The 23,608-nt window shown below is 41.6% G+C and overlaps 1 protein-coding gene across 4 annotated transcripts in view; it reads right to left on the reverse strand.

Annotated features, from left to right (window-relative positions):
* SMG1 (SMG1 nonsense mediated mRNA decay associated PI3K related kinase) overlaps window positions 1-17,237 on the reverse strand; it is a 95,963-nt gene extending 78,726 nt beyond the window's left edge. For 3 of the 4 annotated variants that reach the window (XM_033416463.2, XM_033416462.2, XM_033416465.2), the window contains exon 1: window positions 16,799-17,236. In XM_033416463.2, coding sequence (XP_033272354.1) covers window positions 16,799-16,884 — 86 coding nt within the window. In that variant the 5' untranslated portion in view covers window positions 16,885-17,236. Of the gene's footprint in view, window positions 1-16,798 lie in introns of all 4 variants that reach the window. The other variant, XM_033416464.2, reaches the window with a different exon arrangement.
* Between the last annotated feature and the right edge of the window lie 6,371 nt (window positions 17,238-23,608).

Here is a 23,608-nt window from a genome sequence, read left to right on the forward strand (position 1 = left end):
AATCCTATTGTGATTACTGAAGATGGTAAGTTACCTTCTTACAGATGAGGTAACAAAGATTCCATAACTTACCTAAAGCAGCACAGCTAATTAAAGGCAGAGCAAGAACTCAAACTCAGTTCTAACTTTCAAGTTCTTCAACACTCCACCACTGCCTGCCAACCTCCTTCCAGCAATCTACAAATTTACCTATGTCTGCACACAGAACATTTCTTCCCATCACACTCACATAATGGAACAACTAAACCTCCTATCTGCAGTAACCCTTTGGATTCATACATTCCCCTACCTTCTGGAGTATGCCTTGCATCTCTGACTTTCCCAATGCTCATCACAACATCAACATATAAACACATTCGGGTCTTTCCTCTAAAAAAACAAAAACAAAAACCTTAATTTTCTTTCTCCTTCTAAAGTTAATTGTCTAGATAGATTCTTCACAGCCAAACCTCTTGAAAATTTCTTTTCCTTGCCTTCTCTCACTTTCCAACTCACTGTAACCAGGGTCCCACCCTCCGCACTCCACAGAAACTGCTCCTGCCCCAGTAGCAACTGCCACTGGTGGCTTACTTGTCTCTAAAATCCCACAAGCCCTTTTCAGTTCTTCTTGCTCAATGCCCCCAATGACTTGCTTTGCTTTTGACAACTCTCTACTACTCACACTTTCTCAATACCACTCTAAAGGTTTTTTTAGTAACTTTAATTCCAGTGATTCTCTCTACTTTTTTCCAATCCAAGTACCTTCTTTCTTCTTAACTCCCTTCTTTAACCGTTTTTCATGGTTTATCATTTCAATAACTCTTGCCAATTCCCTTAACCTGCCTTAACATTTCCCTCACACCAATCTGGCAAAATCCCAACCCTGCATAAACCCAATTATCAATTCCATCATCCATCAGTAAGCACCACATCCCCAGGTCCTCCAATGTTCATCTCCCACATGCACTATCCAGACATTCCCCATTCTCTTCAGATTCCAAAATACTCTCCTAAATCCCTGACAAATTCTCTCTTTCTACTTAACCAAGGGGGAAAAAAAAGATACCATAACACACCTGCACCCAACTCTAGGCCTTGATTAGGATTCTATGTCTACCTTCTCAAAACTTTTCACAAATAGTCTTTCTCCTAGGGAGTCTACCTTTCCCACCAAACTGAATGCTCTCCTTAAACATGTAAAATTTCCTAGTATCTCCAATGTAAGAATACAAAAACATATTTTAAAAAAACACCCAGGGGGCTTCCCTGGTGGCACAGCGGTTGAGAATCCGCCTGCCGATGCAGGGGACACGGGTTGTGCCCCGGTCCAGGAAGATCCCACATGCCGCGGAGCGGCTGGGCCCGTGAGCCATGGCCACTGGGCCTGTGCGTCCGGAGCCTGTGCTCCGCAGCAGGAGAGGCCACAAGAGTGAGAGGCCGGCGTATCGAAAAAAAAATAAAAATATTAAAAAAAATAAAAAAACACCCAGGGCTTCCCTGGTGGCACAGTGGTTGAGAGTCTGCCTGCCAATGCAGGGGACGCCGGGTTCGTGCCCTGGTCCGGGAAGATCCCACAAGCGCGGATTGGCTGGGCCCGTGAGCCATGGCCGCTAAGCCTGCACGTCCGGAGTCTGTGCTCCGCAACGGGAGAGGCCATGGCAGTGAGAGGCCTGCGTAGCGCAAAAAAAAAAAAAAAACAAAAAAAACTCCCAAAAAACAGAAAAAGTCCATCAATTCCACATCCCTCCAACTAAACAATCTGCCCTTGCTCTTTGCAGTCACACTAAGAATTGTCTCTACTCGCTGTATCATTTCTTTACCTCCACTAGCTCCTCCAGCTACACCAATCCAACTTCTGCCCTATCACTTTTGGCAAAACTAACTAAGACCTCCAGGTTGATAAAAGCAAGATATATTCCAGTCTGCTTCTTACTCATCCTCTCATAGCAGGTTTTCACAGGGCTTCTGAGCAGGGTTGAGCAGGCTGTGGCCTACACAAAGGTGCCTTACAGAGGAATGAGGTGGGCTGAATGAAAACTTCTTTTTAAAATCCTTACAATAACTTGGGCTCAGATCCTGAGAATTCAAAGTAACCAGATTCTTCCCTTCCTTTGGCTTATAGTATGTTATAGTCTGTATTTCTTGCTGCCTCTCTGGTTCTGCTTTTTCAGGAACCTTTGAAGGCTTGCTCAGCCTCCTCTACCAAATACTAAATCTTGGAGTTTCTCAAAGCTTGACCACAGGCCCTCTATGCATCTCACTTTGTACTCTCTCCCGCAATCCATGCCGATGGCAGTACTTATCACCTATATGACATCGACTCCCAAATCCAGGCCTCCATCATAGATGTCCACTCTGAGGTCCAGACCTATAAACCCAACTGTTTAAAAAAACAATCTTAATGTTCTAATGCCTCAAACACAACTGGCTCCTTTCTTCCTGGAACCCCCATTTTAATAAATGGTACCATCATCAGGTATTTTCCAATAAATGGCACTATTTGGCCAGTCAGACACAGTATGTTTCCCACCTCCAATTCTCACCTCTCTCCCACTTCTCCTCCACAGTGCAACAAAAATAATTCTTATGAAACACAAATCTGATGTCCTCCCACTGCCCTTTATCATCTTATGTACCTTACTTCCCTTTTCAGCTAACTCTCCACACTCTTGTAATCCTTTTACATTCTATGCTCCATCCATCCCAATCTCTCAGTCACCTTGCTCAGCTCGTCTGCCTGGAACAGCCTTGTCCTCAGCACTTGCCGACCCTAGCTAATTTTTCAATGTCCTTCAAGCTTCAGCTTCCTTCGCAAAGTTTCTGATTCCCCTGAGGGTGACTAGGAGTCCCTGCTATATAAGTGCTTCCAGAAAACCTAATAGTTCCCTTAGCTCTTACACCATTTGAGAAGCTTATTTAACTGTGTTCTGCCAGGAGACTGTAAATTCCAAAAGGGCAAGAGCCTGTTAGCGTTGCTTATCATTGTACCCCTCATTGCCTTGATGGCACACAAATTAGTTGTTGACTAAATGATTGCCCATTCTCACAATTGAGGCCTTTCTCTTGACACTGGAATGCAGTCCCCTAACCTAACCCAACACTAAGTTTTCTTCAACATTCAACCTAGAACCCATACTCCCTAATCAACAATATTTTCTTGGTTATGTTCTACAACAAGAGCACTAACTTGGAGTAATGACTCCAAAAGGCGAACTAAGTAAGATAGTTCCAACCCTCTAAGAATTTACAATCTAGAAAAAAAAGAACTGTTAGTATAAGTTCCAATTAGGAGTATAAAATGTTCTGTGCTTTCAGAAAAAACATAAAATAAAAATCCCATCATTCAGCCCCTTCTTCAAACTCTTACAACACTCAAAGAGAGAACCACACTAGCTTGCACTTCAGTAGTTATATACTAGCTTCAATTTGCCCACTAGTTTGAAAAGATGCTAGTATTGAAGGCAGAGATACTGTATTATCTAATACCACACACCTTTCATAAGGAAAGGAAAACAATATAGTGGTTGCTGCATGGAGAGGGGTGGGGAACTGAGTAGAAGATGACCTTGGATCAAAATCCATTGTGATTATTTAAGTAAAAATTTTGTCTTCTAAGGTAAAACTTTATATAACTAAAATATGGTCTATGCATATGATCTTAATAATAACTTCTCTGAACACAAAAAAGAAGCCAGTAATAGAAAGGGATGGCTTCGGTAATATATTTAAATGATTCCAAATTTTTAAATTCTACTTAATATGCATTTTAGAAGTCTTATTTATTTTTGTGCAAAGGACACTATCAAATGAAAAGACCACTCATAAAACCAGAGAAAATACTTGCAAATCATATACCTCATAAGAGAAGTGTCTAGTATCCAAAATATACAAAGAACTCCTATAACTCAACAAAAAGACAATCCAATTTAAAAATGGGCAAAAGACCTGAATTGATACATCTCTCCGAAGACATACAAATGGCCAATTAACACATGAAAAGTTGCTCAACTTTATTAGTGAATAGGAAAATGCAAATCAAAACCACAAACAGAAACCACACCCACTAGAATAGCCAAAAAAATTTTAATGGAAAATGTTGTGAGAGGTGGAGAAATTGGAACCCTCGTACATCACTGATAAGAATGTAAAATGGTACAAAGGACTTCAGAAAACAGTTTGGCAGTTCCTCAAAAAGTTAAACATAGAATTACCACATGATCTAGCAAATCCACTCCCAGGTATATGCCCAAAAGAACTGAAAACAAATGTTCAAACAAAAACTTATAGGTGTATGTTCACCACAATACTATTCACAATAGCCAAAAGATAGAAACTCAAATGCCCATCAAAGGATGAATGAATAAACAAAATGTGGTATACAACAGATGATTATTCAGCCATACCTACTAGCTACAAGCTAGTTTACAGCCTTAAATAAAACCCTGCTTCAGCTACCATTTGCATCCCTTATCTTCCTCTTTTGTCAGCAAGTCCTGGAAGTACTTTAGAAACATCCCATTCGGCCTGGGAAAATGCCAAGATTGAAAGGAAATCTCTTACTGCGTGACCTCCCTAGTAGAGGAAGGACAAAAAGACTGAAAGTCTACCAAGAAACATGTCCCACCCCCTCACCTTCACGCAGACTCTCCAGTTATATGCCAAATATAGCCACTTAGGACACAGAAGATTAAGAATCACTAAGAGTTAAACACTAAAGAAATCCTAAAACGAAGTCTTGAGACCAGAGGGGGACTCTAATCAAGGATAGGGCAGAGTGTTTTATAATATAAGAAATGTGTGCGACCATCTTTTAAAAAGTCCTGGGGACTTCCCTGATGGTCCAGTGACTAAAGCTCTGCACTCCCAATGCAGGGGGCCGGGGTTTGATCCCTGGTCAGGGAACTAGATTCCACATTCCGCAACTAAGAGTTTGCATGCCGCAACTGAAGATCCTGCAGCCGCATCTAAAAGATTCCACACGCTGCAACGAAGATCCCACCACAACCAAATAAATAAATATTTAAAAACATAAAAAGTCCTGAAAACTGGGGTGGGGGGGGCCAAAACAAACAAATAAGTAAATAAAAATCAAAAGTCCTGAAAACAGGCAAATAACGACTGTAGAGTTATTCTGATAAAGTTCCTCTGACTAATAGACTCAAGCATACACCCAAGGGACTAACATGCTTGTGAGATTCTCTAACAATTACATATTTTAAATTTTCCCTTTAAAAATAATCCAAAAAAGCACTGTGGTACAAATATGTACTGTGTAACAGATAACATCATTACCACTTTTTTTTTTACAGGTCAAGAAAAATGATGTGGTTGCCAAAAATCACTTGTAACACATCAAGAAAAAGTAAATACTAGGCAATTTAGACACAGGTATTTTTAAAGAAAACTATTACCAAGTTAGGCTCTACTGCCACAATGGTATGGTATACCCTACAAATCCTGGGCAGAGTCAAGGATGTGGGCATCGAAAAAGCAATATTCTAACATGCACCCCTTAACATGTAACACATCTTAAATATAATGGCAAGTAGGGAAAAGACACTGATTTTCATATTCCACACATGATTCTCAACAGAGGAAGACATTACCAGAAATATCTTTAGGCCATTCTCAAATCAGACACATGACCCCCAACCCCAACCCTCTTAAACAAATAAATACACCTTAGAGAGAAATCTAAAACACCTTGGTTCTATTTCTAACTTTACCAACATAATTATACGAAGACAGCAAATGGATTTTTAAATGGACCCTGACTCCTTTCAACATGTCCAGTGACTCCTTTAGGACCTATCTCCTTAGGTATCCTGGGGTAGGAAATAACACTATTAAACACCAAACTGGTAAAGAAACATACTACCTGTAATCAGTGGTATCATGGTAAAGTATGTATGGTAAACCCTCCTACTTAAGCATTGGAACCTCTTTTTGAGAGGTGATCTTGAACAGCCATATCCTCCCCTGCTTAAACATGAACAAATAAAAATGTCTCATAGATAAATCTCAAAAGACATGGGCTCCTAAATCAAATAGTTGGGAAAGGAAGACATTTTTCACAAAAACCAGATTACTCTTCTAACTGCAGAAATATTTATTAAATGAAGACAGTTTGGGGTAGTTATTGAAATATTCTAGTAAGCAGCAATCAAGCGCCAAGAAACAGCACTCCAACTGTGCTCAGCAGTGGCCAGAAACACACTGAGGTATTTAAAGTATTTAGCTATAAGTTTGAGAAAGCTATGAAACAGTTCAAAATCATCACTTAAGCCACTTTAAACTCAAAAGGCCTATACAAACCCTATCTCTTTCTTTTGTTATATTTTACACTAAACACACTTGTATCAGATCGATTTAAGTGGTATAAAATAAGAACTTTAAAACGAAAGAGAAAAATCAATGTTTCTAGATATGAAGTTCCTTAGGAGGCAGTATTTACCCATTTTGAGTAAATTTATAGTGCTACAATGTAAAATAGTACCAAAATCTCATGAAAGCTTAATACTGTATATACACTACGTAATGATACAAAATTTCATTAATTCCTATCTGTTTAGAAGATGTATGTGGTTCTTCTTTTTTTATGTATTTCAAACTATTACATTGCCAGAGGCTATCCTTTCCATGATTCCATGATTTCCCTACTCCCTTTAAAACAAACATACATACGTACTAGAGTAGGGGAGAAAACGCAATGCAGCATTCAACTGATGTTCTTATAAGAATCAGTTTTTAAATTCCAACTGTATAATGAAAGTTAAGCAAGGTACAAGCTACCTTTTAACCTACCCTGTCTCTATTTAATTCCATTTGCACCTGCCCTACAATAAATGCAGTCAGAAAGATTAGATTATTTTTGTTGTCTCACAATTTCAACTGGTATCAAGTTCTTAAAGTGTGAATTATAAAATATATAGAAAAAATAATAAAGAATGATGCAGACCTACAGTCAAATTCCTCATTGGCCAACTTGAAACAGGATGATAGCCTAATGGAAATTTTCATTCTAGAAGCCTATAAGTAGAAAATGTAAAAAGAAAAGCCACAACTATACTAAGGATGGCAAATGCCATACCTAATAGAAATTTAACAATTATATGAGCTTCCAGTCATATATCCTCTAAGACACTTGACATAAATGCCCTTCATGAAACTTTTAGAAGTTACCACACACACATACACACACACACACTCTAGGTACTTAAGAGTTCTAGAAGAGAAAAATGAAATTTGAACTAGAGTGTGGGTGCATGTGTGCAGTAAATTCTAACTTTTTGAGGAAGAGATAAAAGAGGGAGGTTCTTTAAAATTCCAAATTTGATTCAGATGTGACAACATAAATATCATTAGTATAGCATTTTACAGTTTTGAAAGTAATTTCCCAAACTTTATCTTTAACCCTCACAACCCTGCGTCTTAGGGAATGCATCCCTCCTCAGAGGGACAGCTGGTAACGTCAGTACAAAAGACCTCTGTCTTCCCATTCTTAGTCCATTGCTATTTTCATGACCCCAGCCTCTCCTAAGACAAATATTTGTAAAGGATCAAAACTAAAAATGCACACATTCTTAAAAATAAATATACCTTAGAGAAGAATCTAAAACACTCTGGTTCTACTTCTAACTTCTCCAATGTAATTATACTAAGACAACAAGTGGATTTTTAAATGGACTAAAAGAGCAGGGAGAAGAGCACTGTGGTGTAATTTTCACATCTTCAATAAGATTACAATAAAAACACAGGGAATACTAGCATTATAGTAACTATACAAGATAGGCCACTTTAATTAAATAAAAGGCTGCTTTTACAAAACTTTGTCTTATAGTCAGTCAATTGATTACCACCCCCCAACACACTTTTATTAAGCATAAGTTCATCTTTAGTTTCAGTATTTTCAAAAAAGGAACAAGATACCACATATGAAAATTACATCAATATTTCAAATAATGACAATTAATCACTTATAACAGAATTCTAACTCAAGTCCTTCAAAAACAATACAAACTGTACCTCAGGGTAGATTCCTCTAAACCAGACTAATGAATAGACACTAAATCTCAAGGTTCATTGTCTTACTTCTGGAAAACCATTTTCATTTTTCTTCAAATTTATCAAAAGAATATAAGGACAGGAAGAAAAACAATCTTTTTAGGAAAGAAAATCCAGGATGTGTTTTCTTTCCAATTAAATATGCATTAATTCATCTGTACAATACTATGTGATACTGGTGATCATCTTTGGATCTTTTTAATCATCAAATCAGAAGAGAGTCCCATTCTATAGAGAACAGACAAAAAGTCTGACATTTTTCCTCAAATTAATAGATTTTTCTGCCTAATTTCTGGCAAACTGCAGGAAGTCAACATACACTCTGTCATTAGGGCAATGAGTCTGAATTTCCAGTGTCAGAATCAAAGCAAAGAGACTGGAAATAAAGTGATATATTTCAGACAAGGATTCCAGGGTCCATATTACTAGAAATATAAACTAGGGAGACCCTTAAGAGGCAGGATAGCAAGAGTCATAGGTTGCTTCAAAGAACTAAATATTCCAAGATGAAAGTTAAAATTTCAAACACACACACTGACACACACACTCCATATACACACATCTTTTTAAATCAGAAGATTAAAATGCTAAAGAGGAGAGAGTAAAGATAATTTTTCAATTAAATTTAAATAAGAGGGAAAATTTTAATTCAAAGAACTTCAGTAAAAAACAAGACTGTTGCCAATGCTGTCATATACAGAGGAAAAACTAATACATGTCACTATATAGTCCAAGACATGCTTATTAGTGAAGGCTTTTGCCTAATCAGCAGAAAAGGTATTAATATATTAGATGCCACCCAAAAATAAAAATCTAGTAAATACTAAGTTCAACAATTTTTTTAAAAAATCTGCACACATATACATATAATTACCTTAGGCCACTGCAGAGCTTGTAATAATTTTCTTGTGGACCTATAAGAGCACTGCTGAGGTGCTTTATTGATGATAAAAAGGGTAAAGGAAAAAAGTAGTGCCTTTCCTTATAAACAAAGAAACAGCAGAATTTAGTAAGTTCCATACCAAAAAGCAATCTACAATTCTGATACCAGAAACTTTTTTTTTTAATTTATTTATTTTATTTTATTTATTCTTGGCTGCATTGGGGCTTTGTTGCTGTGCGCGGGTTTTTGTCTAGTTGCAGCACACAGGACTCTCATTGCGGTGGTTTCTCTTGTTGCGGTGCACCGGCTCTAGGCACCACGGCTTCAGTAATTGTGGCTCACGAGCCCTAGAGCGCAGGCTTAGCAGTTGTGGCACATGGGCTTAGTTGCTCCGCAGCATGTGGGATCTTCCGGGACTGGGCTCAGACCCGCGTCCCCTGCATTGGCAGGCGGATTCTTAACCCACTGCACCACCAGGGAAGCCAGAAATTCCTCTTTTGGGGGGAGGGGGGAGGTGGGGGGGGCTGTGTGGTTTGTAGGGTCTTAGTTCCCCCTCCAGGGATCAAACCCAGGCCCTGGCAGTGAAAGCGCCAAACCACTGGACTACCAGGGAATTCCCCAGAAACTCCTCTTTTGAAAAAGATTTTTAAGTAATAAACACAAAAAGTCTGTAACAGGTTTTTAAATAATAAACATGAGATCCTAGATACGCTATGAATAGCAACATTAACTTCCTAAGGAATGATTTCTAACACGAATACAATCTCCTTTTTTCAAAGGGTATGAAGATTAATATGAAAGAAGTAATTCACTATGAAAGAAACCTGTTGATTCTGGAAATTTTGGATTTCAGTCATTCCCCAATCAGCAGGCATACAACTGGCAAGAGGTTTGTTTCCTCAGGCCTTCTAATGGAATGTCAAAAGAGGCTCAACCCACCCAGTGCTTAACTTTTTGATGATTAGACTGTTTAAATAATGTACAAATAGATACAACAGATATGGGATAAACTGTCAATGTATAAATTAACTTTATGTGAGCAGAGTATTTCTTCAAGATGGATAAAACCTATGAATCTTAAATGGCCATAGTCTGATCTGGTCACCTCAGTCCACTAGAACATTGTCCCTTTGAACCTGTACAATCACCTTACTTAAGTTGCTGCCTCCGGCTAACCGAGCTGCTGTACAAGGAACAGTTCCTCTCAAAATGCCTCCTACAGTTACAGTGTTCTAAGCCCTGCAGTTAACTCTAAACACAAAAACAAACTTGCAGAATTCCATTTTCATGTATTTACTTGAGAAAGGACACTCAAATTTAGAGTGTTTACTATTTATTGACGCACTGGTAGGGAAGAAGGGATACAGAAGTAAAACCATTATACAATGCATGCATACATAAAGGTTATGTCTTACTGGGGAAGACACACACAAAAAAACTCAGATAGTGAGTGTTATTAGAGAAGCCTGGTGCTTCTCACTGAGGGGGTGCACTTAGGCTGAGATAGCATGAAAACACCCAGGTCAAGCACTCTGAGAAGAACAATCTATGCAGTAGCTACACAGCAAGAACAGGACTTGCAAAGGCCCTTAAGACAGAAATGAGTTTGGGGAGTGCTTTAGGCTAAGTACACAGAACAGTAGAGAAAATGACAGGCTCAGCCTTCAGGGACAAACTAGTTGGGAGAACAAAAAAAGGTTGAAGTGATTAGCACAGTTCCCTTTCATTGTAGACCTGTACCAAGATTTGGAAAGATCACAGAGGGCAGAGGGTAGGGTAAGGATCTTAAGGGAAGTGCAATGTTTAGGTTGGGGAGAGGACAAAAAAACAGAGCTACCAACGGTAGGTTCAAGAGGGAAGAGAAAAGTCCGTGAACCTGTAGCTCACAGGAATAAATTTAGCCAACAAACTTAGGAGAGCTCCTCTGTGTTCCAGGACTCAAATGCCTGAAAAGGTTAACAGTGGATCCACCATCTGAAACTGTTTTCACAAGGATCTTCAGATATCCCAAGTTTGTTTATAGCAAAAGAGGAATAACAGAACTATGTTGAAGATGACGAGGTTATCAATCTTCAGAAACCATAAGTTGGTAATAAATCATAAGATAATATTCAAAAATTTCCTGTCTATAATAACTTTTAAGGTAAGATCCACATGTACACTCTGCCAGGGTTTTTGTGTTTTTTTGGGGTGGGTGGGTGCAGTGGGAAGGGAAGTTATTCAACTGCAAAGTCATTGTGTATCTGTATCTTGATCAGGATTATGGTTACACAGGTGTATACATTTGTCAAAAATCACTCAACTTAAGACCTATACATGGATAAATTTTATCTCAAAAAAGTAACAAGTTCAAAAAACAATTCAACTAAGAGAGAAAAAGTACCGTCAACTAATACAAGATGGAGCAGAACATAATAAAAACATATACATACACCTGAAACTAATATGTTGTATGTCAGTTATACCTCAATTTAAAAAAAAGAACACAAATGTCTCCCTAAAAATTTAATAGGTTATATTCTACATTAAAAAAAGTAATAAGCTGGAGTATTTCATACAGGAATTAAACCACAAAATGTCTGCAACCTTCACTGTTAGACCTCTAAACAAGAGGGGATGTGTTTTATTTTCTAGTCCCCAAAATAAAATGGATTCTGAGAAAACTTTAAGATAGTCAAAGACAGGTAAGCAGAAAACAATATGAAGAGACACCAAACAAATGACAGCTTGTGTGAATCTATAAAGGGAGGTCCACTGAAAGCCGCCTCAGGGATTTATTTTAGGTGATTAGGATTGGGAAAGAAAATCAAGTAAGCAAGTGCCAAGCAGTGAAAGCAGGAAAGCCTAAATTTAAAAGTTGTGAGAACTCAGTGTTCAAAAAAAAAAAAAAAAAACCATCAACCACACTCCATTTTGTGTATATGATCATCCTATATAATGTAAGTGTCCTAACCTGAATTGAAGTGTGAGCAGATAAAAAGGATCACTTTAGTGATCACCCTCAATCAACACCAGATAACAAATAAGGGGCTCTTGCTTATGGAAATTCCATATATTGAGCTGAATACTTTTGTCTGAATTTAAACCATGAATTATAAACAATATTCAGGTCCTCAACAGTCTCTTGTCTAGACTGTTCCAACTGCCTCCTACTGTGGTTACACACACACACACACACACACACATACACACACACACAACTAATTTTAATCTTCCTCAATTACGCCACTTCCATGCTGGTAAAACTTCAGTAGTTCCCTAAAGTCATTCCAAACACGTCCAGTATGATTCAAGACCTACAATACAGCCCCACTCCAGCTCTTAAGCTTCATCTCTTATTTGTATCACACCTCACAAATACCCCATCCTTCTAACCAAACTGGTAACATTTTACCAAGGACAACTTGCATTTTGCCATTTCCCTGCTTTCTTCTATTTTTTGATCCCCCCCCCAAATTTACTGTCAAAATAGAACAGATCAATTTCAAGGTCCCACTGCCCCCTACTCAACTGTACAGCTTTCCCTCCTCTGACTCTCCAAGTTTTAAACTGTAAACCACATATAAAAAGAATTTTACCAAGAATTATATCACAATTAATATCCATATACTGCTTTACCTTTTACAAAGCCCTTTCTTATCCCCCATACTAACCGATAATCTCCTTAAAGACAGTAGCTCTATTAGTCATAAAAATCCCTACAGGATCACTATTTCCTGAATTAGAATATTTTCACTGAATTAGAATATTTCACAATCTCCTATTATTTAAAAAACCCTTCAGTTATACTCCCAACTTAAAAAGGAACCACAACAGAAGGGGGAAAAGGGTTCAATTTAAAGATAAAATTGCCATATGTTTCATAAGGAATATATTTTATTCTATAATGGAAAAAATAAACTTTCCCCCCAAATTAAACACCCATACACAATTATCTGGAACTCCTTAATGTACATGAAAATCTGTGGTACAGAATTGGCAACCATTAAATTCTGTTTAACTAAAGCTCTATTTATAGTTATAAAATATGTAACTCCACTTAATTTCACCCTTTATGTATTTCACTATATTATGCACCTATGGACATCAGACAGTACAGACTCATAAAAGGCTGAATAGACAACTCTAGTTTCAAAAATCCAGCTTCTCACAATGTCAGACATACTAGTTTTTGGCTTTTCTATCTTCACAGCCCTCTTCCCCATCTTTTGGTCTGTGACAATGGAGAATGAAGGTATTTGTACTTGTGAGAACTTCAATCTGTCTACATTTTACCAAAAATAGAAGCTGTCTTTAATATACAGTTTCATCCTTTTAGAACTGTAGAAAGATCTTAACATTGGGCACAGTAAGATACCCAAGATATATCTGTTAAACGAATAAAGTCTTAAGATGCCCAAGTGTGGAAGTAAAATTATGTGTTTTCGTTTGACAACGCTCACTCCTGCTTGTTGAACTAATCTATATTTGACTCCAATGTCAAATCAGTCTTGTCATCTTGGAGAATTAAAATGAACAATATAACAAATTACACACTTTTTTTTTTTTGCTTCACCGCCTGGCATGCAGGATCTTAGTTCGCCAAACAGGGATCAGACCCGCGCTCCCTGCAGTGGAAGCCCAGGAGTCTTAACCACTAGACCACCAGGGAAGTCCCATATACACTTAATTTTAAAACAAATCATTCTGATCTCTATCTTGATTGGTGCACCCAGAAGATTACTCCCCAAAATAAAGTCAAGAAAAGGAGAGACTGGTTAGTGCCAATAATAAAACCACTCATTTGCCTAATCATTCTTAAATGTTAATGGAGGGGCTGCGCTGGTGGCACAGCAGTTGGGAATCCCCCTGCCAATGCAGGGGACATGGGTTCAAGCCCTGGTCCGCGAAGATCCCACATACCGCAGAGCAACTAAGCCTGTGCGCCACAACTACTGAGCCTGCACTCTGGAGCCCGCGAGCCGCAACTACTGAGCCTGCGCGCCTAGAGCCTGTGCTGTGCAACAAGAGAAGCCACTGCAATGAGAAGCCCACGCACCGCAACGAGGAGTAGCCCCCACTCGCTGCAACTAGAGAAAGCCCGCGCACAGCAACGGAGACCCAACGCAGCCAAAAATACATAAATAAAATAAATTTATTTAAAAAAAAGTTAATGGAGAGTACAGTGAATGAAAACGAAGAAAATGCTTTCTGCTAGAGGTATGCTTTTAGCAAAGGTGGGCTTGCTCTGTTGCCACATGACACTAGTCTATTCAGCCACCTGGAACACTTCCTGTCAATACGTGTGAAGTATCAGGTGTGGCCATCATTGACTCAACAGTCGGTTTCCAGACTAACTGACAAACTAACACTAAAAGAAACCAAGCAAAAATTGCTTTTTTAAATCCTACTTTTCAAAAAGACTAAATCTAGTAAAATAGAACCCAAAAAAATCAGACAAGGACTGGTACAGAAAGGCGAAAAAAAATTTTTTTAAACCAAAATGACTCTGATGAACCATACGGAATGTGCCTGCATTTGAAGATGTTTAGAAAAACAAACCCCCATTTAAGCAAGGGGAAAAATCGAGCTCCATTCTGTCAGTTAACTGGAGTCTGTCACCTTTCTAAAGTGAAGAGGGTACAGAATAACCACCTCAAATTTAACTCATGAAAATTTATGACTTGGCAAACACCTTAAGTTTTTTATTGGCTATTTAACAAAACAATTAGGCAACAGTGCAAAGAAATCAAGTTTTGCTATGGCGTACTGTCCATACTTTTCTATTCCTTCCTCTACAAAAAAGTCAAGTATTTCCAACATCCTAATCAACTGTTACTCCATGTAACCAAGGGCATCTCACAGTATCTGTCTACCTAGGCAATAAGTTCTGAGACTGTGAAACAGCACAGCTTCCAAGAATGCATACATCCTCCCCCACACACAGCCAAGAAATAAAGTACTTGAATAAAAACAGACAATACTAATAACCCACGTACATATTCCACAACTATATAAGCCATTCTGCTTCATACCTGTCAAATTAAGCCAGGTGATCTCAACCCACAGCTGCAACTGGGCTACTCCATTTATTTAGAAACACAAGCTACAACTTATTCTCTTCCAGAAGCTCCAGGACTATTTGTGAAGGGCACTTTATTTAGTCCTCTAAAGGGATACTGTGTACATTCTTTTACATATGCTGACCACAGTACTGAAAAATAATAGAAAATCTACTGTCAAAGAGCTCTCAAATGTCAAATTCAAGCTCATTTATCATCTAATTCATTAGATGCAAAAAAAAATCAAATTTCACACATTTCAATGAACATACAAAAGAATGTCAATTACAGATAAAAATACCAAAACTAGTTAACTGATTTTATGTAAAGCAGGCATAAACCCTAAGTGGTAAAGAACAAGTAAAACTATGCTTTCAAAACATTTTTTTTTAACTACTTATCTCAATTCTAGGCTCAGGCATTAACTTTTAAAGTCACCTAGTTATATACACCCGATCTCAACAGACACAGGATTTGGGAAGGCATATTAAACAGAATGAGATGTGTACCACTCAGTAGCCAAAAGAGTATTTTGATTTTTCTATCAAGTATTAAAGTGTTACCTTCGAACATCTTACCAAATTATTTCCAAACACTGCTGGAATTACATGAAACCATCAAGAAGCAAAAGTCATCCCAACAACGTGTGTTTGTCTAACATTTATTTGGCCAGTTCCTGGACAATCATATGGCAAGTGTGCTTCAAAGTATGAGAGCTCCATGAATCAACTAACCCCAAAATATTATATACGTTTAGGAAGTTCTTCTAGGCGCTGGGCTAAGTTCCAAGATAGTCTTGAGTATTACAAGCACTTATTCAGTAAGAGAGATAAGAATAAATTAGTCCTAAATTAGGTACAACTGCCCCATGATTAATCAGAAAGACACGAAAATTAATTTTTTTTAAGAAGTCGATGCTCCGCAGGGAGTTTCCTGGTGGCCTAGTGGTTAGGATTCCGTGCTTCCACTACCGAGGCCCAGGTTCCATCCCTGGTTGGGCAACTGAGATCCTGCAATCGGCCCGGGGTGGCCAAAAAGTGGTGGGGGGTGGGGGGGCGGGAACAAAACTCGATCCTCCTCATATACTCATTTCCAACTAGGCCCCAAACCTGTCTGAAATCAAATCAAATTCTCTACTCCTCTAAGCAACTGTCCGTACAAGTGTCCGGTATGAATTGCTCTCCGCCAGAGTAACTGCCCCTGCACTTGGGGAAAACTTCATTTCCTAGTACCAGGGTCGGTCGGCCCCATCAACACAGTCACAATCTAGTCTCTTGCTCCACAACTACGCTGTTGTCAGAGTAATGCCTTGGAGTGCTGGGTTTTGTTTTGTTTTTTTAATATTAACACGTGGGGGTCACAGAAGGGATCCCAGTTAAGGAAATCTTTCACGTGGGGACTCAAAGGGTTAAAGATCAGGGAAGTTAATGGGTAACAGAGAGGGTCCCGTACTCTCAGGATCCCCCAACTCATATCCCAACTTGAGGGCAAGGTGGCAAGTAAAAAGTGCCCCCACCGCCAGGTCCCCCTTCCTTCACCCAACTCCTAGGCCAGTGCCTTCTCCCGGCGCCTTGGCTCTCGGCTCCAGCCCCCGAGTTGAAATGCAGGGAGAGGTGAGGCATTTAGGCCTCGCCTCCCAGCGGCCTTCCTCCCCCGGCCGGGGCGGGAGGGGACCCAGGAAGCCGCGCCTGGTTCCCCGGGGCGGGGGATGGGGTGGGGGGAGGAGGGTGGAGAGCCTAGGCCGCGCCTCCCACCCCGGCGGTCCTAGGCCTCGGCCCGCCCGAGGCGGGGCCCGGGGTCGGGTCGGCGGGCTGGGCGCCGGCTCACCCACCTGGGTTGCCAGTCATTCCAGCTCCGCGGGTACTTGGTGCCGCCGCCGCCGCTGCTCAGCCGAGACCCCGGGGCTCTGCGGCTCATTACCTTCCCCGACACGACATGGCCAAGCGCCGCCGCCCGAAGAAGCGCGAGTCGCCGCCCGAACCGGCCGCCGCCGACACTCCGCTCCGGCCCGGGTCAGAGGAGGAAGCCGAGCAGGAGGAGGAGGCGGCGGAGGGCGGGGGAGGCGGACGGCCGTTCCGGGTTCCGCCTGAGCCCGCAGCGCAGGACTGGGAGGCGGGAGCGGCGCGGTGAGAGGGAGGCGGAGGAAGGGGAGGCGACGTCTCTTACAGGGCCGTACGCGGCCCGCGACGCCGGGGCGCAGGAGGAGGAGAACAGCGAGGAGGAGGCGGTGGCCGCGGATCCTCAAGCTCACACAGCCACGGCTACCCCACCTCCCGACTCCGCCCGCCGCGCCGCCGCTGCCGCACGGCATGCTGGGAGTGAGGGGAGGGGCCGGCGCCCGCCGGGCCAGGGGAGAGGGGCGGGGCCGAATCGGAAGGGCGGGGCCTGGGGCGGGGGCGGGGGCGGGGCCTGGGGCGGGGGCGGGGGCGGGGCCGGGCTCAGCGAGCGGACGATCCTCACGCGCCCTGCGGTATTCTGCACTATCCGCGGACCTCGCCGAGGTCTGGCCCCGCCGCAGGGGATCACGGGAGAGGGGAATATCCGCCGCACTCCCACACGCACACCCTCCCACATAAGCCCGGGAAAACACCTGACCCCTTGAGGGCCGGGCAGTAAGGTGTAAACAAGCATCCAATTAAGAACCGGGGGTGCCCTTGCTGTGGGGGGGGGGGGGCGCGCGCAAACACACACACACACACACACACACACACACACACACACACACACACACACACACGGAGGCGTGCCTTTAGGGTTCACGTGCCTCCACGTTCCTCACCTTCTACGGTAAAAAGTGGAAATTTAAAAAAAAAGAGAGAGGGTAGGTATCTATTTACCCAGCCAACGCCTGAAATGCCCATGGAGTCCTGACACCTCGACCATTTCGTCACATTGCAAAAAACTAAATTAAATAGAGAAAGCGGAGTACTCTCAAGCACCAGACCCGATTCCCTGCAATGTGAAATATGCTCTGAAATCCTCTCACCGTTACACTTGCCCACCTTCCCCTCCAAAAAGAGTCGGGGGGCTGGGGGGCAAACCTGAGCACTCTCTCCCCCACAGCGACAGTCCGCCAGAAAGACTTCACTAAAGCATCTGATACATGATGTGAATGCCATCCATATACATTGAGAAAAGGTCAGCAAGATGCACATCGAACAGGTAACAGGAGTTACCTTTGGGGAGGATAGTAAAAAGGATCTTACCCTTGTCTGCACAGAGGGTCTTAACCTATTTTATGTTGCAAGAAGAAAGTCTTTATATGTTGCTTGTGTGATTTAAAATGGTTACCAAAAGTACTTGAGATTATGAGGTGTTACACACTCATCCCGCTTCAACCCTGGGCTCCTTTCTTGTGCCCAGCAACCCCTCATAAAGGTATGATCCTGCCAGTTCTAGAGGATAGAAACTTAGATTTTCAAAAGCACTTTTCTCCCCTCTCCCCTCCACCCATTCAGGAAAAAAGAAACTCCTCTGAACTGGGGCTATTTGACTCAACACAGAAATTCCCACTAGGTCAGACCCAAGCATGGTCACCCACATGTGTAAAAAAGAAATTTTTTTAATAAAATACCTGAGTGAAGAGAGATGCATCTGGAAGGTACACACTCTATCCTGAAATTTGCCCTGGGTTCCCCTGCACTTGCTGTGAGGAAGGATCCCACCAGTTGTAAACGGGGCCCTACAAGAGGTATCCTTTCTTCCCTACTCTCTGATGAAGAGAAAAAGTCCCTCTTGAATCGAGTCCCAAGATTACGGTCCCCTCACTCAGTATGGTTCTCTCTGGAAAATTGTTAATCCTGCCACAAGTTATTTTGGTTTGTTTGTAGTTAATACATAAGCAACAGTGAACATATTGTCCTCAAGTATGTTTTTAATGTGCAGCCTAATCATGATTTATTCTTTCATTCAACATTCAGCAAAATTTATTGATCATCTACTAACCAAGCAGTTGGGGACAGGGACAGAGATCCAGACTCAATCCTTGTCCTTAAGCAACTCTGGGAGTAGGGGTCAGAGAGATAGATCTATTATTAGAAATGTCTGGAATTGTTATGTTTGCTCAATCTCCCCTCTCTCCATCATTCTGCAAGCCTGTCTTGCAATCTGACTAAAAAGGCCCCTTCCCCCAAAGCCTTTTCTTAATTCTAAGTTTTGACGATTCTTGGACCTGTCTTCCTCAGATCCTTTTCTTTTTGTGCTCCAGGTAAGTTGATGCTCTCTTCCTCTTTGGGACCCTCAGACCCATGAGCAAATGGCTGATGTAGCCAATTAATCATTTTGACTTGCTTCAACAGTTGATTGCAACAAAGGTGCAGTGATGACCAAATTATGTCAATTGTTCAGCTTCCAAAATGATTCCCAACAGAATAATCAGAACCTTAGACCCCTGAGAAAAATGTCAGGAGTCCTTTAACCTTTTCAAATTACAGAACAACAGCAGAGTACTTCAAGGAAGGGCTCTGGGTTCAAATTCCAACTCCACTTAAGAGCTGAGGGAGCATCAGCAAAGCTCCTGACTCTCGCAGTGCCCCAGGTTCTCATCTGTAAAATGAAGATGATAATATTAGCACTAACCTCTTGAGGATGTTGAGAGGATTAATAGCGATCTTGCATGTAAAGTGTTTTTCACAGTGCCTTCCACATGGTAAGCAATCAAAAAAAATTACCTAAAGATCAGATTCACCACTTCTCTGAAGCACGTGGCTATTTGGATAATATTTGACCAATGAAGAAAAAGAAAAAAAAAAGAAAAGTAGCTGGCAGGGGTTGTGCCCAGTTGCTCAAACAATTCCTTCTTATTTATCATTGTTTTTTCTACTTCTTTCATGGAAGTGATTAACCCTCAAAAACAGTGTTGGCACAGGGGAGGTGTGAGGACATGGGAGGTGGGTGAGTGTCATGTGGCAGCAACTTCCTGGAAAGCAATTTAAGAGTGTGTGTCCAAAGACTTAAAATTAACGCCCTTTCCCCCACTAATTCTTCTCCTGGGAAACTATCCTAAGGAAATGTGCCACATTACAGACAAAGTGATTTTCTTAAAATAAAAATCAGATCATGCGAACATCCTACTTAAAATGCACCAAGGGCTTCCCATTCTTAGGATAAAATCCAGACTCATCATTACTAAGAGCCTGTAAAAGCTGGCTTCTCCTGCATTGCAAACATCCCAGGGCTGCTCATACCCAGAACAGGATCCTAACAATGGTTCTAAAGTTTGTCCTTATAGGAAAACGCCCTCATGTAGTCTGTACCCCAATTAAATCAGGATCTCTCAGTGTAGACTCAGGCATCAATACTTTTGACTTCCCCAGGGGATTCTAATATGCAGCCAAGATTGAGTAACACCACTTTTGAGCACCTAAGCACTGAAAAAGTTATTGGGGACCCCACCACATCCTCACCTCCCAATACATGTGGACTATAAAGACAATTCTAAACCACTGAGAAGAAAGAATTAAAAGCCCGGTTTTTCCCATGATGACTACTTGGATACTTAAAAATATATACACATCAAATATGATCAACTCTGAAAACTTTCCAAAATTTTTCCTCACTTCTTTTAGTAGTTTTGCTTCATTGGTTCCATTAGCACTTTTTCATTCCACTCCAATAATAGAGCCAGAATTTCAGTTCCTGAAACACACTTAGCCTCTCCAGCCCCTGCACTTTTTTGTATTTGCTGTTCCCTCTGCCTGGAATGCCTTTCCTGCCTTTACTCCCATCAAGGTTGGTACTGGGGTAAAGAGTGGAGTGCCTCTGGGGCCAAATTTAAGGAGGCACTCACTCTTGAGGTTGTCCAAGTGCCAACCCTGCACTTGCACCAGCCTGCGAGTGAGTGCCTCCTTAAATTAGGGCCTCTAGGCACCTCTTTTGTCTCACCCTAGTCCTGGCCCTCTTTTCCTGGCCCATCTCAAGTCTTTTTTTTTTTTTTTTAACATCTTTACTGGAGTATAATTACTTTACAATGGTGTGTTAGTTTCTGCTGTATAACAAAGTGAATCAGTTATATGTATACGTATATCCCCTCCCTCTTGCGTCTCCCTCCCACCCTCCCTATCCTACTCCTCTAGGTGGTCACAGAGCACTGAGCTGATCTCCCTGTGCTATGCAGCTGCTTCCCACTAGCTATCTGGTTTACATTTGGTAGTGTACATATAGCCATGCCACTCTCTCACTTCGTCCCAGCTTACCCTTCCCCTCCCAGTGTCCTCAAGTCCATTCTCTACATCTGCATCTTTATTCCTGTCCTGCCCCTAGGTTCTTCAGAAACTTGTTTTTTTTTTTCAGATTCCATATATATGTGTTAGCGTACGATATTTGTTTTTCTCTTTCTGACTTACTTCACTCTGTATGACAGTCTCTAGGTCCATCCACCTGACTACAAATAACTCAATTTTGTTTCTTTTTGTGGCTGAGTAATATTCCATTATATATATGTGTCACATCTTCTTTATCCATTCATCTGTCGATGGACACTTAGGTTGCTTCCATGTCCTGGCTATTGTAAATAGAGCTTCAATGAACATTGTAGTGCATGACTCTTTTTGAATGATGGTTTTCTCAGGGTATACCATCTCAAGTCTTCTGAGAGGTTTTCCCTGACCTCCCTGCTCAAAAAAGCTAGCCAGTGCCCTTTCCAGGTGTGTTCTATCACATACCCTATTTCTTTCCTTGGTAACACCCATCACCATCTGCAAGTATTGTGTCTCTTTGCATATTTATTATCTGTCTCACCCTTAGGATATGAGCTCTGTGAGATTCAAGTCCATACCTGTCTCACCTTTACCGCCTCCATCCCCAGCACACAGCACAGCACCTGACTCAGAGTAAGCACTCAAAAAATAGTTGTTAGTGGAAGGAATGAAATGGAAATTAACTAAGATATGGACCAAGATTGATACAGAAGTATTGGTCTCAGTTTTACTTATAAATAGCACACACAAAAAAAGAGGAGGCATTATTTCAGTGTCCAACAGTAGGAAACGTTAGGAGACAGTCCATTCGTACTTGTAATTTTCTTCAGATTATTAAAAATTATAATTATGAAGATTTTAATGGAATCGGGAAGATATTATGCTTACATGTTTAAAAAAGAACATGAAATAGAGAAATGCAAATCAAAACTGCAATGAGGGGCTTCCCTGGTGGCGCAGTAGTTGAGAGTCCACCTGCCGATGCAGGGGACACGGGTTCGTGTCCCGGTCCGGGAAAATCCCACATGCCGCGGAGCAGCTGGGCCCGTGAGCCATGGCCGCTGAGCCTGCGCGTCCAGAGCCTGTGCTCCACAACAGGAGAGGCCACAGCAGTGAGAGGCCCGCATACCGCAAAAAAAAACCAAAACAAAACAAAAAAAAACTGCAATGAGGTATCACCTCACACCAGTCAGAACGGCCATCATCAAAAAGTCTACAAACGGGGGGACTTCCCTGGTGGCTCAGTGGTTAAGACTCCGTGATCCTAGTGCAGGGGGCCCAGATTCAATACCTGGTTAGGAAACTAGATGCCACATGCATGCTGCAACCAAGAGTTCACATGCCGCAACCAAGGAGCCAGCAAGCTGCAACTAACGAGCCCGCCTGCTGCAACTAAGACCTGGTGCAACCAAGTAAATTAAATAAATAAATATTTATTTTAAAAGTCTATAAACAGGGACTTCCCTGGTTAAGAATCTGTGCTTCCACTGCAATGGGCATGGGCACAGGTTCGATCCCTGGTCAGGGAATTGGGGTCCCACATGCCATGCAGCATGGCCAAAAACAAAGTCTACAAACAATAAATGCTGGAGAGGGTGTGGAGAAAAGGGAACCTTCCTACACTGTTGGTGGGAATGTAAATTTGTACAATCATTATGGAGTACAGTTTGGAGGTTCCTTAAAAAACTAAAAATAGAACTACCATATGATCCAGCTGTCCCATGTCCCATTCCTGGGCATATATCTGGAGAAAACCATAATTCAAAAATATACATGGGGCTTCCCTGGTGGCGCAGTGGTTGAGAGTCTGCCTGCCGATGCAGAGGACACGGGTTTGTGCTTCGGTGCGGGAAGATCCCACGTGCCGTGGAGTGGCTGGGCCCGTGAGCCATGGCTGCTGAGCCTGTGTGTCCGGAGCCTGTGCTCCACAACGGGAGAGGCCACAACAGTGAGAGCCCCGCGTACCGAAAAAAAAAAAAAAAAACATGCACCCCAGTGTTCATAGCAGCAATATTTATAATAGCCAAGACATGGAAGCAACCTAAATGTCCATCAACAGAGGAATGGAGGGGACTTCCCTGGTAGCACAGTGGTTAAGAATCCACCTGCCAATGCAGGGGACACAGATTCGAGCCCTGGCCTGGGAAAATCCCACATGCTGCAGAGCAACTAAGCCTGTGTGCCACAACTACTGGGCCCACGTGCCTAGAGCCTGTGCTGCACAACAAGAGAAGCCACCTCATTGAGAAGCCTGCACACCACAACGAAGAGTAGCCCCCCACTCACCGCAACTAGAGAAAGCTCACGCGCAGCAACAAAGACCCAACGCAGCCAAAAATAAAATATAAATTAATTAATTAATTTTAAAATGAAAATGTACGAAACAGAGGAATGGATAAAGAAGATGTGGTATATATATACAATGGAATGTTACTAAGCCATTA

Source organism: Orcinus orca, chromosome 16 (genome assembly GCF_937001465.1).
Source record: "Orcinus orca chromosome 16, mOrcOrc1.1, whole genome shotgun sequence".
NCBI classification, from domain to species: domain Eukaryota; kingdom Metazoa; phylum Chordata; class Mammalia; order Artiodactyla; family Delphinidae; genus Orcinus; species Orcinus orca.